The 16,793-nt window shown below is 48.2% G+C and overlaps 1 protein-coding gene across 1 annotated transcript in view; it reads right to left on the bottom strand.

Moving 5' to 3' along the window:
* Positions 1–15,377, bottom strand: part of SLC7A5 (solute carrier family 7 member 5) — a 51,090-nt gene extending 35,713 nt beyond the window's left edge. Inside the window, exons 1-2 of the mRNA XM_088448011.1 lie at positions 13,318–15,377; positions 2,897–3,022 (exon numbers count right to left, since the gene is read on the bottom strand). Coding sequence (XP_088304137.1) covers positions 2,897–3,022; positions 13,318–13,828 — 637 coding nt within the window. The 5' untranslated portion in view covers positions 13,829–15,377. The remainder of the gene's footprint in view (positions 1–2,896; positions 3,023–13,317) is intronic.
* Between the last annotated feature and the right edge of the window lie 1,416 nt (positions 15,378–16,793).

Raw genomic sequence — 16,793 nt, 5'->3', positions numbered from 1 at the left:
TTTAAATGGTCCGACACGCCTGCGTTCTACTAACCCCCCCCAAATACCTCCCCCATACGCTGACTACCTGTCACTCACTTTGCCAGTGAATCCTCTGTGCAAGCGTAATCGCAAATCAGTCGCTGCTTTCAGGCATGCGCAATGGTTAACAATAGCTTAATCTGCGTAAAAATAGCCGTTGCGTCCATCTCTGAATCCGGCCCTCGGTCTCTAGTTTGGGGATATTTATTTTGCTCCTCAATTAAATTCAAGTCTCCGTAAAGCGCTGCAGATAATGTGCGCAATATAAATAACTATAATAAATAACTTTCTCAGTGCATTGTACTTACAAATACAGGATTTCTTCTACGGTTATGTTACTAATTGTTTCAGAATGTGCGATACAGAGCTTCTATAAAAATATATTTTTTGGGGGGTGGGGGGAAGGAATGTGATACAATGCGGTTGTCAGATCTGGTTGCTGAGTGACCGGATTGGTGACCATAATTCATAATTTGACCAGATCTGGCTGCACAGTGGTCTCGCCGAAAAGACCCCCAGAAAAGCAGCAGGGTTTTAATATACTCTGGTCAGCCAAACGCATCGAGACATTGCCCAAAATACGCCAAACTCACGGGCCCCTCCGTAACCGCCTGTTTGTTACTTAGGAAGAGTAGAAACATAGGGCCTGATTCAGACGCTATTTGCGGACGGTCGTTCAGGAAAAGGGGGTGGCTATTCAAATGAACCGTTCGCTCTTTGCGGTCTGTTGACGCCTCCAGGTCTGAACGAGCGAACAAAACTTGCGGTCGTTTTTGGGATAACTACGCCCCCTGGCCGCTCGCATCCTACGTCATGTCCGCTATTTATTAGATTAATCGAGTACATCGAACAGCGTATGAACTGCTCGCTATTCTTGTGGTTGGTTTTTCCTACCACAATCTTGCGAATAGTTCTGACTATAAAATAACCCAGTGATGTTGTCAATGACGCTGCTGTATTAGTTATGCACACCCATAAAACGCCCGTTTTGACCTTTAAGCACGCCTGCGTTCGGATCTCCACTCCCCGTTTTCAAGCACCTTCCCCTGTTACCACCCACATACGCTTCCTCCTGTCACTCATATTAGTAGGCATTCGCTATTTAGCGAACAAACTATTTTCGGCCGCACTGACTGGTTCGCGCATGCGTATTAAAATCCGTACGCATGCGCAGTTGGGCAAACATCGCTCGGAACGAACGAGCGGCCGCTTACGAGCGGCTCTGAATCAGGCCCATAATGCATTGTAATTTGTACTTTGGTTTTCTGCTCCTGTAAGAGAATCCTGAGCTCTGGTAATTAGAGAAACAATCTCACTGAGTTTAAGCAGACTTTGAAGCGGGTAACATACCAGCGCAGACAGAAGACAGGTTGCTTTAGGTACAAAGCCAGGCAAAATGACTGGGATTTGGAGGTAATCCTCTTAGGGTGAGATTTTCTGATGAGGCACGCAGCGGCCTTATCATATTAATTCCAGCCGAGGTGTTCAGCTCTTGTGCTGGCTGAGCAGCGACGGGGAGAGGGGCGAGCGTAGCGTAGTAACGCAGGGAGAGGGGCGGGAGGGAGCCAAACACGTGCTTCAGCTCCCCTGGAATAATTGTATAAATCCACCAAAACTAATGACTGCTTAAACTAACAACCTAATCCCTAAACGCTAAAAGGGGAACGCTACCCAGCATTACTTTATTTTATTACCCAATAAAGCATCACTACCTGCGAGTATAAATACTTCTGTCTCTCTCAATATTCAACTTATTAATAATGGTAACAGTGTTTTTCCTTACTGCCGGCAGTGTCACCCATACGTGGAGACTCCTGCTGTCCTGCAATGAGTTACCCACTGGCCCCTGGGAGAGCTTACACTAGAGGAGCAGGGAGCAGGCATCTGAGGTTGGGGGACCCTCACATACCCTGGATCCCAGATAAACTTAAAGACCGGGATTTATTAAAGGATATTTATTCCAAAATGGAAATAACAACCCCCCCCCCCCCCCCCAACACTCCCAGGGTGGTGCCTAACCCTAACTACCCCCTGCATAGGGGGGGGGATTACTACTGGGGGCACTGCTGGGGTGGAACTACTACTGGGGGCACTGCTGGGGGGACTACTACTGAGGGCATTGCTGGGGGGGGGGGGACTACTACTGGGGGGGGCGGGGGAGGCCTAACCCTAACCTCACCCCAGTGGTGCCTAACCCTAACCCCCTCTCCCACTAGCCTAACCCTAGCCCTCCCCGAGGTGTGCCTAACCTTAAGACCCCCAGGAGTCCCTAAACCTACCCTCCACCCCCACGGCTAAGTGCTAAGACGGCCGGACTTGCCTCGATGGGACCGGCGTCCTTCTGAATTCCGTCATCGTCGGGGTTAAGATAGCCGTCAGTATTTTGACGCCTATCTTAAGTCCCCCATCGGGCTTTTGTTGTCGGGATATAGACCGGCGCCATCTCATCTGTTAACTACATCCCCTTTCCTCCTATTCATATTGCTCTTCTTCCACATGCCCCTGAATGTCTGCCAATTACTTGGCAGAGCAAGGAGATGGCATTTGCGGCTACATTTTCAGGGAAAGGAGTATTAGGGATGAATAACAAACGCTGCAGCGTAGCACAGCAATCATACATTACATTTCATTGCCTAAATTGTAATCAATACAGAATTGCTGATTGGCTATTGTGGTTCAATAGCACTTTTGCCCCAAAAAAGCCCTGTTCATAGATGAACTGGAATACTTCAGCAAAGCATCATTCAGAGAAGAGAGTGCCCATGTTTAACAAGTGCAATGACTGTCCCCGATACCTACATGCTTTCTATATTATAGCCAGATCCTGTTACACATCACAATGCAGCGATACAATCCAGGGGGGGAACCTGCTCACCTCTACCCAGCTGCACGAATCCCAGAATGATGATCAGGAAGAGGGCAAGCAGCTTTGCCGCAGCGAATGCGTCCTGGACCCGCGTGGCAGCTTTTACGCTGTAGCAGTTTATCGCAGTCAGTAGCACTGAAAGACAGAGAGGTATGGTAAGTAGCGTCACAGTATAACCGTATCACGGGGGGGAGGAACAACACTCAGCTGCGGAATATAGGAGCAAAACATACTGTAACAAGCGCAAAACCGCCAGAGGGAAAACAGGGGCTGGACAAAATGTGGCAACGGGAAGGATAGATCACGGCGAAACATGTACGAGTAGACAGACATGAGTCCCTATTGATGAGCCCAAATAACTATATAGTGTAACTATAGCATGTGCATAATAGGTTAGGAGGTTAGATCAGAGTACAGGGCACCCGCTGCTGTCTTATAAAAATATCACAAATTTACCAACTGGCCGGGCTGCAGAGGGTCGGGTTGGCGGGCCCCTACAAGCTTTGGGCCCTTGGGCAACTGTCCAACAAGCCCAATGGAAGAGATTGCCCTGGCTGCAGCTATTTAGTGGATTGACCCGGTGTTTATTAAGACGGCCTAAACACCGATCCATGCCCCAGTGAGGTCACTAATACCAAGCGAGTATCGGATGAGCCCACAGAATAGAGGCTTCCTTTAATAATCATTTTTTATTTGCGTTACTTTAACCTGTTCACCAGAGCCGTAACTAGACTTTTTGGTGCCCTGGGCCAGAGAGAGCATTGGCGCACTCCCCCCCACTCCATTTTTTTTTGAAAAGGAATATAAGATATAAGTGCACCTAAAAAAGGGCCATGGCTTCATGAGGAAGGGCCAGGGAAGAGATACGGGAGGCCAGGAGATGCTGGGGATATATAGGGACATAATATAGTGCACCTGAGAGAGGGCCATGGCCTCATGGGGAAGGGCCAGGGAAGAGATAGGGGTACTCCTGGAGCAGCCAGGAGATGCTGGGGATAAAAGAAGAAGAGCAAAGCTACAAGTAAGAATGATAATACACAGGAAAATTGACAGGCCCGAACAGTGCCCCCTGCCCTGCGGTGCCCTGTGCCATGGCACTGATCGCACTACCCTAGTTAGGGCCCTGCGGTGCCCTGTGCCATGGCACTGGTCACACTACCCTAGTTAGGGCCCTGCGGTGCCCTGTGCCATGGCACTGGTCACACTACCCTAGTTAGGGCCCTGCGGTGCCCTGTGCCATGGCACTGGTCGCACTACCCTAGTTACGGCCCTGCGGTGTCCTGTGCCATGGCACTGGTCCACTACCCTAGTTACGGCCCTGCGGTGCCCTGTGCCATGGCACTGGTCGCACTACCCTACTTACGCCCCTGCAGTGTCCTGTGCCATGGCACTGGTCGCACCACCCTAGTTACTGCCCTGCGGTGCCCTGTGCCATGGCACTGGTCGCACTACCCTAGTTACGGCCCCGCTGTTCACTAGCAGAACTCAAGAAGTTTACTGAACTTTTGCAAGCGATGTCACTGCACCATTAATACAGCCCACCCTTTTTGCATGCAGCCCACCTATAAGACGTGGAACCAGTGTGAAATGTGGCAGATGATGGTGTTATTCCATCTTATAGCAGCAACTGTTTACTCTGAGCCGTTCAGCAAATGTGGACGTCACGCGGACACAGAACCTCTCAGGCAATATACATGACGAGCCTGGCCTGGTTCCATGCTGACATCCTCTGCATTACTCACCTCTTATGTACAGTAGACGGGGGGAAACATTCTGCTTTATCAATAGCCGCTTCTTGTGTAAATACAGAGCTGATCTCAGAAACTACCTGCCTGCAGCAAGGGGGGGGGGGGGGGGGGGTGACGGGGAGCAGGATGTGTGTTTCTGGATAAGAGGTTGACAATACATACAGCTGTGCAGTTAATGCTATAAAGACTCTATTGCCTTACAAGCGGCTCGTTCTGCCATTACCGATCACACATTTACCAGTCAGGTTCTGAAGAGGCCGTGACAAAGTGTAATCCTCGTGTAAGGGACTTGCATTATAGCATTAGCAGTAAAACTGAGATGACAGTGGCCCAGCGTCTCTCATAGGCTTTGTGCAAAAGTGATAATGTCACCGACCCGTCTACTGCCACAAGCTGCAGATAACAGGGCACCGCCGACTTCTGGCACGCCCAGGAAAGTAATGGAGATGAGCAAGGAGTGTCTATAAAGTCACCCCATAAACGGTAATATAATCGGGAGACACAGAAGCGCAGAGAGACGCTGTAGGACGCCCCTTCCGCCCCTATTGCTGTAGCGTTGCCTGTGCCAGGATACAGTCTGCAAATCTTATATCTGCCTCTTTTCTTAAGCTACATTTTCAGCGGATGTGAACATTAAGGTTTATTAATAATATTGAAACGCAGCTTATGGTTCGTCCATTTTCCTCATTGCCTTGTTTTAGCTCCATGAAACGCTGGAGGATAAATGTGAAAATGCATGCTTTTACAGGCCTCTAATAGATCGTATGTGAGCAGACGCTGGATACGGAGAAGATATAGAATCTCAAATCCACTCCCACTTCCTAGAACCGGGTGCGTCAGCAAAAAGTGCCTCAGGGATCTTCTATCTCCAGAAATGTCTCATATAGGGACCATACAAAATTTCCCTGGTCACCCGCATACATAAGAAAAAGGTCACCGTGTTCTAATCTGTAAGCAAACGTAACCAAAACTGCATAAACCTGCATCAATGAACACATTTCTATGGGTATCCGGATGGAAGATAAACAGTACATAGACAGTCAATAGGCCGACACCAGATGGTCGACATGCAAAGGGTCGAATGTGTCGACACATTTTTCATGATTTTTAGGGTTAGGACAACCGTTAGTGTTAGGTTTAGGGATAGGCACTTGGCGAAGGATTAGGGTTAGGCTGCAGAAAGGAAGGGTTAGGGTTAGGCACCAGGGGGAGGATTAGGGTTATGGTGTATACACACGGTCAGATTTTTCCTTCAGATCTAAACGATAACGATTTAAAAATCGTTCAGTCGTTCATATCTGAAGGAAAATCTGACATATCTGACATGCCTGAACGATGGACGATGAACGATGCGTGTTCCCGTTTGTCAGATAACGATATCTGACATCTGATGTGTTTGCAGTCAGACTTGGACGATTCCATTCATTTTAATGCAGTCAAAAATTGTTCAAAACTTTGGTAAAATCGTTCAATCATTCATCTGACAAATCTGACCGTGTGTATGCTCCATTAGGCTGCAGAAGGGAATGGTTAGGGTTAGGCACCAGGGGGAGGATTAGGGTTAGGCTGCAGAAGGGAACAGTTAGGGTTAGGCACCAGGGGGAGGATTAGGGTTAGGCTGCAGAAAAGAAGGGTTAGGGTTAGGCACCCTGGGGAGGATTAGAGTTAGGCTGCAGAAGAGAACGGTTAGGGTTAGGCACCAGGGGGAGGATTAGGGTTAGGCTGCAGAAGGGAACAGTTAGGGTTAGGCACCAGGGGGAGGATTAGGGTTAGGCTGCAGAAAAGAAGGGTTAGGGTTAGGCACCCTGGGGAGGATTAGCCTGCAGAAGGGAACGGTTATGGTTAGGCACCAGGGAGACGATTAGAGGAGTTAGGCTGCAGAAGGGAACAGTTAGGGTTAGGCACCAGGGAGACGATTAGAGTTAGGCTGCAGAAGGGAACGGTTATGGTTAGGCACCAGGGAGACGATTAGAGTTAGGCTGCAGAAGGGAACAGTTAGGGTTAGGCACCAGGGGGAGGTTTAGGGTTAGGCTGCAGAAGGGAATGGTTAGGGTTAGGCACCAGGGGGAGGATTAGGGTTAGGCTGCAGAAAAGAAGGGTTAGGGTTAGGCACACTGGGGAGGATTAGCCTGCAGAAGGGAACGGTTATGGTTAGGCACCAGGGGGAGGGTTAGGGTTAGGCTGCAGAAGGGAATGGTTAGGGTTAGGCACCAGGGGGAGGATTAGGGTTAGGCTGCAGAAAAGAAGGGTTAGGGTTAGGCACACTGGGGAGGATTAGCCTGCAGAAGGGAACGGTTATGGTTAGGCACCAGGGGGAGGGTTAGGGTTAGACTGCAGAAGAGAACGGTTAGAGTTAGGCACCAGGGGGAGGGTTAGGGTTAGGCTGCAGAAGGGAATGGTTAGGGTTAGGCACCAGGGGGAGGATTAGGGTTAGGCTGCAGAAAAGAAGGGTTAGGGTTAGGCACCAGGGAGACGATTAGGGTTAGGCTGCAGAAGAGAACGGTTAGGGTTAGGCACCAGGGGGAGGATTAGGGTTAGGCTGCAGAAGTGAACGGTTAGGGTTAAGCACCAGGGAGACGATTAGGGTTAGGCTGCAGAAGAGAACGGTTAGGGTTAGGCACCAGGGGGAGGATTAGGGTTAGGCTGCAGAAGAGAACGGTTAGGGTTAGGCACCAGGGGGAGGATTAGGGTTAGGCTGCAGAAGGGAACGGTTAGGGTTAAAAATAACAAAATAAAACAGTGTCGGCTCGAATAGACATGTACATGTCTATGGAGGACCTCCATGTGACCCCGGAAAGGAGTCAAAAGTTCATCTCCACTTGGCATCCATGACTGGACTTCAAATCTTCTGGAACATATCTGACGTCTGTGGCATAACCATGGTCATCTCTCCACTGATGGAGTTCTAATGGTGGATTTGGCTGAGGACAGGATTTAGCTAACAACTCTCTATTTGTATTTTGAGTCATCTAACTCCCCCCCCCCTCCCCTGACTTTTCCTTCCCCTTTCGTCCCAACCCCTTCCTTTTCTGTGTTCTCTCAGTTCTTGTTTGTCTCTATTTAAGTTATTTAATTTTATTGTTTTTTATATTTTTTCTCTTCTCTTGTTCATATTGGACTGGATAACATTTGGATGCGGTTGTTATGTTTTGAATGTATTTGAATGATCAGTCAATGTTGTGCGTGATTTGTATTCCGCATTCTGATGTAATGTTTTCGATTATTTTGAAATTTGTTTTGAGAAAAATAATAAACATAAATTGCAAAAAAAAAACAAAAAAAAAAACATGTGTCGACCCATTCTGTGTTCCCAAGTGAACTCTATCCTAGGACAAGTGATGTCTGGGGAAACAGTGTGTGAGGTTATCATTCCCAGACTGCTCAGCTTAGATGGAACATCATATACAGCAAGAAGCAAAGGCACTATGGGCCTGATTCAGAGCCACTCGTAAGCAGCCGCTCGTTCGTTCTGACTGATGTTCGCTCATCTGCGCATGCGTACGGATCGTTATACGCATGCGCAAACCAGTCAGTGCGGCCGAAATTCATGTGCTCGCAAAATAGCGAATGCCTGATAATTTGAGTGACAGAAAGAGGCGTATGTGGGTGGTAACAGGGGAAGGTGCTTGAAAACGGGGAGTGGAGATCCGATCGCAGGCGTGCTTAAAGGTTAAAACGGGCGTTTTATGGGTGTCTATATCTATATCTCTATAGCCTGCGTGCATACATATCATATCTCTATAGCCTGCGTGCATACATACATCTAGCGTTCCCGCTAGGCTGTTTTAGCAGGGCGCGGCACCCTGCCCTCCTTCTGGAGGGCAAAAACCACCCTGCCCTCCAGGAGGAGGGCAAAAAGCGCCCTACCCTCACAGCCTGCGGGTGCTGTTCTCACCCGTGGGACGCAGTGTCCCACGGGTGGAGAAACATGCGGTGACCCGGTCACCGCCGGAGAATAGACGCCGGGCGCATGCGCCCGGCATCTATTCTCCCTTTCTGCAGCGCTTGGGGGCTGCCCGGCATGCCCGTAAGCGCCGGGCACGCCCCCAAGTATGACGAAAAGGGGACGCTTCTTATAGACACGCCCCCTTTTCATGACCACGCCCCCTTTTCGGGCGCGCACACAAGGTTGCCCTCTCTATCTCCGGCACCTTGCCTGCCGCCGGAGCTAGAGTGAACACTGTACATCTATAGCCTGCGTGCATACCTCATATGTATACATCATATCTATCGCCTGCATGTATACATCATATCTATAGCCTGCGTGTATACATCTCATATATATATATATATATATATATATATATATATATATATATATATATATATATATATATATATAGCCTGCGTGCATACATCATATCTATAGCCTGCGTGCATACATCATATATCTATAGCCTGCGTGCAGCTTTGCAATTGCGATCCTTGCAGAATAAGGCCCTATATTCCTTCAAAAACTGTGTGCAAGTGTACCTAGAATTGAAGAACTGATGCGTTTTTCAAGGCATAGGATGATCACACCAAAGATTCATTTGATTTAGATTTCTCTCCTGTTCATTCACTTTGCATTTTGTTAATTGATACAAATAAACTATTAACACTTCTATGTGTGACAGAATTCTTACTTTGCAGCATGTTTTCTGCACCTGCCTGACACTTCTGCACAGTACTGAGTATATTCTATAAATGCCAGTGCTGAAAAAAAAAAAAAAAGAGGGATCCGCCATCACAGAGGACAAATTAGGAATCATATGACCAAGTCCTGGGCAGCGGCATGTTCAGTGGTCCAGATGCCACAGTCTGTCCAGACACCGCGCGAGCTGCCTCCTGCCCAAGCCGAGTCCCTGCTGTGATGACAGGGTCACGAGACCAGCTCAGCGTTGCCGTACGATCACCGACATTTCAGCCTCAGGTGCTCAGACAGAACCGATTGTTCAACACAGAGAACTGAGGTTACAATAAAGGCCAGAAGGTTCCTGCTGCATTCTGAAGCCATGCCCAACACAACCTCCCCTACCATGCTGGTGTGTGCAGGTAGCCATTCCTTCCAGTGTACCTATATAACCGTTTCACATCTGTTAGTTGCTCTTCCAACCTTAATCTAGATGAAAACAGCAGGGTTATTACTGAAAGTTCCCAAACCGGATACCCACAGGTGCAGGTGCCAGGGTTAAAGCCGAGTAACTTTCAGCAGATAAAGTAAACAGAGGTTGCACACAGCAATCTCTCCTTACAATACGTTGAGTATTAAACCTGTTCCAATATCATGCGGCCTATTTTTCGCAGAAGTTATTATTTTAAGTTACACCTTCCTACTGGCAGCTCTCCCTAGTGCCAGCAGCAACATATGCCAAGGGTGTGGAAGAGGCACCATCAGCAGCGCCTACCACGCTGGTAGGTGCCTAGGCGAATCTGTATTTTACGTTTACAGACACCGATTCCCTGTATACAGCGTCTAGAACAGAGCGTCTCACTGGTTTTAGAGTTCTAAGGGTGTGCATTTCTGGTGGTGAAAAGGGTAACAAAGGATGCCCGCCCTCCGCAGCACAGTTAGCGCCCGCGTGGCTGTGCGCACATTTCCTGGTGTGACCAGACAGTAAATAGTATAATGTCTGTACTGTGAGAGTCCCCGGCTTCTCTAGATGGATAGACCTAGTGCACACCCATAACACAGTCTGCAGACAATAATAGACATTTCCGAGGGGGCCCAAGGCTGAGAAAGCAGCGCGCCAAGCCCTCTAATCCTAGGTTTAATTTACTGCGAGGCCAGGATGTGCTGTATGCTCTATATACAGAAGCCGGCCTCCCAGATAGAACCGGTTTGGGTAGCAATGTGTAGTTTGGAGGCTGATGTAATTCTAGTGACGGCCAGCATCAGCGAGGGGACACGTGGGTGCAATGAATGAGAGGTGGGGCCAGCCCCATGTGCTATAGTAATGCCGGATATTTCAAAAAGATAATGATGAAAGCCGGGAGGGAGAGCATTGCAATCCCACTGAGGGGAAAAAGGTGCCTCGGTGCCTCGTTCCAACAGGAAATGGATCTATAAATGTAAGAACCGCTGAAGATGGGCATTTACAACACATAGCGGTATTATTGTGACCATGTACTGTCATCATAACTATTATCTCTCTTTAGGCAACCAGCTGTGGTGGAAACACAAGTCCCAGCATGCCATGTCATTATTTATTACCAGTTATGTTTTCATATGTATATAGAGAAGTATATATATATAGTATACGGTTAGGATTCACAGGACGCAGAGGCAGAACACATGATATGTAGGGTATATATATGTATATAGGGTGTATATATAAGGTATAGGGTAAGAGACTCACGGAAGAAGAGGCAGGACACGATATGTAGGGTATATATGTGCATAGGGGGTATATACCGTGTGTATATATAAAAGGTATAGGGTAAGAGACTCATGGAAGAAGAGGAAAGACACATGATATGTAGGTATACAGGGGGTATATCAGGGTATATATATGTATACAGGGGGTATTTATAAAGGTATAGGGTAAGAGACTCACGGACGCAGATGCAGGACACATGATATATAGGTATACAGGGGGTATATATATATATGTGTGTGTGTGTGTGTGTGTGTGTGTGTGTGTGTGTGTGTGTGTGTGTGTGTGTGTGTGTGTGTATATAGGGGGATATATTTGTATACATAAGGTATAGGGTAAGAGACTCACGGACGCAGAGGCAGGACACATGGTATGTAAAAATACAGGTGGTATATATATATGTGTGTGTGTGTACATGGGGGTATATAATATGTATACATAAGGTATAGGGTAAGAAACTCGCGGACGCAGAGGCAGGACATATGATATATAGGTATACAGGGGGTATATATATGTGTGCATATGGGGGTATATATATAGGTGTATATATGTATACATAAGGTATAGGGTAAGAGACTCATGGACGCAGAGGCAGGACACATGATATATAGGTATACAGGGGGTATATATATGTGTGTATATGGGGGTATATAATATGTATACATACGGTATAGGGTAAGAGACTCACGGACGCAGAGGCAGGACACATGATATATAGGTATACAGGGGGTATATATGCTTGTATATGGGGGTATATAATATGTATACATACGGTATAGGGTAAGAGACTCACGGACGCAGAGACAGGACACATGATATATAGGTATACAGGGGGTATATATATATATATATATATATATATGTGTGTGTGTATAGGGGGGTATATAATATGTATACATAAGGTATAGGGTAAGAGACTCACGGACGCAGAGGCAGGACACATGATATATAGGTATACAGGGGGGATATGTGTGTATATGGGGGTATATAATATGTATACATAACGTATAGGGTAAGAGACTCACGGACGCAGAGACAGGACACGTGATATATAGGTATACAGGGGGTATATATATATATATATGTGTGCATATGGGGGTATATAATATGTATACATAAGGTATAGGGTAAGAGACTCACGGACGCAGAGGCAGGACACATGATATATAGGTACACATGTATGTATATAATATGTATACATAAGGTATAGGGTAAGAGACTCACGGACGCACAGGCAGGACACATGATATATAGGTATACATGTATGTATATATGGGGGTATATAATATGTATACATAAGGTATAGGGTAAGAGACTCACGGACGCAGAGGCAGGACACATGATATATAGGTACACATGTATGTATATAATATGTATACATAAGGTATAGGGTAAGAGACTCACGGACGCACAGGCAGGACACATGATATATAGGTATACATGTATGTATATATGGGGGTATATAATATGTATACATAAGGTATAGGGTAAGAGACTCACGGACGCAGAGGCAGGACACATGATATATAGGTATACAGGGGGGATATGTGTGTATATGGGGGTATATAATATGTATACATAAGGTATAGGGTAAGAGACTCACGGACGCACAGGCAGGACACATGATATATAGGTATACATGTATGTATATATGGGGGTATATAATATGTATACATAAGGTATAGGGTAAGAGACTCACGGACGCAGAGGCAGGACACATGATATATAGGTATACAGGGGGGATATGTGTGTATATGGGGGTATATAATATGTATACATAAGGTATAGGGTAAGAGACTCACGGACGCACAGGCAGGACACATGATATATAGGTATACATGTATGTATATATGGGGGTATATAATATGTATACATAAGGTATAGGGTAAGAGACTCACGGACGCAGAGGCAGGACACATGATATATAGGTATACAGGGGGGATATGTGTGTATATGGGGGTATATAATATGTATACATAAGGTATAGGGTAAGAGACTCACGGACGCAGAGGCAGGACACATGATATATAGGTATACAGGGGGGATATGTGTGTATATGGGGGTATATAATATGTATACATAAGGTATAGGGTAAGAGACTCACGGACGCAGAGGCAGGACACATGATATATAGGTATACAGGGGGTATATATATATATATATATATATGTGTATATGGGGGTATATAATATGTATACATAAGGTATAGGGTAAGAGACTCACGGACGCAGAGGCAGGACACATGATATATAGGTATACAGGGGGGATATGTGTGTATATGGGGGTATATAATATGTATACATAAGGTATAGGGTAAGAGACTCACGGACGCAGAGGCAGGCCACCAGCTTGGCAGCGTCGTCGGGCACCGGGCAGGTGGGGAAGATCGGCTTCAGCAGGTAGGTGGAGAAGACCAGGGCCACGATGTACTGCGAGGACGGCCGGATGATCAGCAGCTCCACCCAGAGCTTGAGGAAGGCGGGCAGCGGGCCGTACACCTCCAGCACATAGGCGTAGTCTCCCCCGGACTTGGAGATGGTAGTGCCCAGCTCGGCGTAGCACAGGGCGCCCACTATGGAGAAGAGGCCGCACACGGCCCAGACCAGCAGCGACAGCCCGGGGGAGCCCGCCTCCCGCAGCACGCCGGTCGGGGTGACGAAGATGCCGGAGCCGATGATGGTCCCCACGATGATGGCCACCCCGTTCACCAGGGTGATGGTGCGCCTCAGCTCCACGGTCCCCTCCCCGCTCGGGGCCCCGTTCTCCTGGAGCATCTTCTCACTGGCCTCCTGCTCCTGGGACCCCGACTGCCGGCGCTTCACACCGTCCCCCGACATGGCTCGTCCCCTCAGGGGCTGCTGTGCCCGGCGGGTGTGCTCAGGTGGGCGCTGTGCCCGGCGGGTGCCCTCGGGTGATCTGGCTGCCGGAGTCTGCGCCCTTTGCTAGGGAGATGGAGGAGAACCACCCACTGTCCTCAGCCGGTCTCTGGTCCCTACACTGGGAGGATCTTCTGCCCTGTGCCCCAGGTGTCTAACAGGGTGCTGCTCCCTCAGTGGGTGCTGTGTACCCCCCCTACGCCTGGCACTGGGTGCTGTGTAACCCCCCTCTACGACTGGCACTGGGTGCTGTGTCACCCTCTCTACACCTGGCACTGGGAGCTGTGTAACCCCCCTCTACGCCTGGCACTGGGAGCTGTGTAACCCCCCTCTACGCCTGGCACTGGGTGCTGTGTATCCTCCTCTATCCCTTGTGCTAGGTGCTGTGTAACCCCCTCTACGCCTGGCACTGGGTGCTGTGTAACCCCCTCTACGCCTGGCACTGGGTGCTGTGTAACCCCCTCTACGCCTGGCACTGGGTGCTGTGTAACCCCCCTCTACGCCTGGCACTGGGTGCTGTGTAACCCCCCTCTACGCCTGGCACTGGGTGCTGTGTAACCCCCCCCTCTACGCCTGGCACTGGGTGCTGTGTAACCCCCCTCTACGCCTGGCACTGGGTGCTGTGTACCCCCCTCTATCCCTTGTGGTAGGTGCTGTGTAACCCCCCTCTACACCTGGCACTGGGTGCTGTGTAACCTCCCCTCTACGCCTGGCACTGGGTGCTGTGTAACTCCCTCTACTCCTGGCACTGGGTGCTGTGTCACCCCCTCTACGCCTGGCACTGGGTGCTGTGTATCCTCTATCCCTTGTGCTGGGTGCCTAGTACTGGTCCCTCAGTGTGTGCTGTGCCTTCACTTCTGTTCCTGGTGCTGGACCCTGAGTGGGTGCTGGTCCTCTGTCCCTGGTGCTGGGCAGTGAATGGATGCTGGACTCGCAGTGGGTGCTGGTCCTCTGTCCCTGGTGCTGGGCAGTGAATGGATGCTGGACTCGCAGTGGGTGCTGGTCCTCTGTCCCTGGTGCTGGGCAGTGAATGGATGCTGGACTCTCAGTGGGTGCTGGTCCTCTGTCCCTGGTGCTGGGCAGTGAATGGATGCTGGACTCGCAGTGGGTGCTGGTCCTCTGTCCCTGGTGCTGGGCAGTGAATGGATGCTGGACTCTCAGTGGGTGCTGGTCCTCTGTCCCTGGTGCTGGGCAGTGAATGGATGCTGGACTCGCAGTGGGTGCTGGTCCTCTGTCCCTGGTGCTGGGCAGTGAATGGATGCTGGACCCTCAGCTTGTGCTGGGTGCTGTCACACGTGACTGGGTGCCTTCTTTCTCCACGTGGTCCCTCACTGTGAAGTTCCTGGGTGCTGTGGCCCCTTGTGTCTCCCAGACAGCTGCAGCCTGAGCTCTCCACCCTTCCCAGGGGGCCAGCTCAGCTCCTTGCAGTGATGGTAGGTGAGTGAGCTCCGGTCCCGGGTCACACTCGCTTTATGTATGACACCCCCTCACCCGCCGCACCGGTTTTATTCGCCTCCTTCTGCAGACGTCACCAGGAGAACATATTTAATGATGATGCAACATAGAGCATGGAGATAGAGGAGGGAGGGCGCCGCCTGCTGGCAGCTGTCCACCAGTGCAGGGATTCCTGCTGCAGCCTCTATCCCTATAGGTGACAGGTGCATGGGGCTCACCTGAGTTATTGCACACACAGTGATTACAGGGACTATATACAATGCACAGCCATGTACTGTGCCTGGCCCAGGAGGGTTACATGATCAGGACAAGGCATGTGAAACAGATGGATGGTAGTGTGTGAAATCCAGAGTGCTTCACTCTGTACACAAAGCTGCTTTGTACTAGGACATCTACAAACACTGCTATCTGAATAACCTGCGATTATGCAGCAGTCTGGCTCACAAAGGGTATAGATAGAGGATCCATTGTAGGCAGGCGCCACCTGGCGGCGGGGATTGGAAGCAGCTCTTTGTACAGCCTGCTGTATGGATCAGGGTGCAGTAAACTGAATTGGCCTATATATTATTATCATTATAATTTATATATATACATAATTGTTGTACTTCTTCTATTCGTGGATTTCTCCAGAGAGAATTCAGCATGTTCTTGTGTTTGGGCGTGAAGCCAAAACTTCACTCTCTACCTAAGTTTCATATAAACATGCTATAGCTTATTTTGTGCAGATAACAGGCTATCTACTACTGAGAATGGAGAAGTAAATGCAAACACCAGTATAAAATCATTTTATAAGGCAGGGGTAGGCAACGTACAGCACTCCAGCTATTGTGGACTACACGCTGAGTTGTATAGTTCATTGCCTACCCATGTAGTAAGGCATAACACCACATGGGCATGCGCACACACACATACATACATATATATACATATATATATATATATATATATATATATATATATATATATACACACACACATACATATATATTTTTCAGTTTAAACTCTGTGATAGCAGCTACCAGGTTTCCATAAGTATGACAGATAGTGTAGGACCTGCAGAGAAGTGGGGTCCCGTGATGTGGGCTGCAGGCTTAAATGCATTCAATCCATGAACCACAACCCCATTATTTATTTATTTATATTATATATATATATATATATATATTTTATTGTGAGTGATTTAACAATGGTGAGTGCTGAGTTTTCTGTTATATATATATATATATATATATATATATATATATATATATACGCACACAAGACTATGAAGCTTTTTTCATAATACCCATTTATAAATCCCAAATTACTGTTGTGATATTTTTTCCATAAAACTATGTACAAACTACAGTGTCTGCCTACTTTTATGGAAATCTCCTGCAGAAGGCGAATTAGTGCTGCAGATTGCGTCCCCATTATGACTAGGATCTGAACCCTATGTAACAAACCCTGAAAAACGAAGCTTTCCTTCAGT

The sequence above is a fragment of the Taudactylus pleione genome, unplaced genomic scaffold (genome assembly GCF_031769625.1).
Source record: "Taudactylus pleione unplaced genomic scaffold, aTauple2 ptg000447l, whole genome shotgun sequence".
NCBI classification, from domain to species: domain Eukaryota; kingdom Metazoa; phylum Chordata; class Amphibia; order Anura; family Myobatrachidae; genus Taudactylus; species Taudactylus pleione.
Note: the sequence above shows the minus strand (reverse complement) of the source record. Positions and strands in the feature narration are given on the sequence as shown.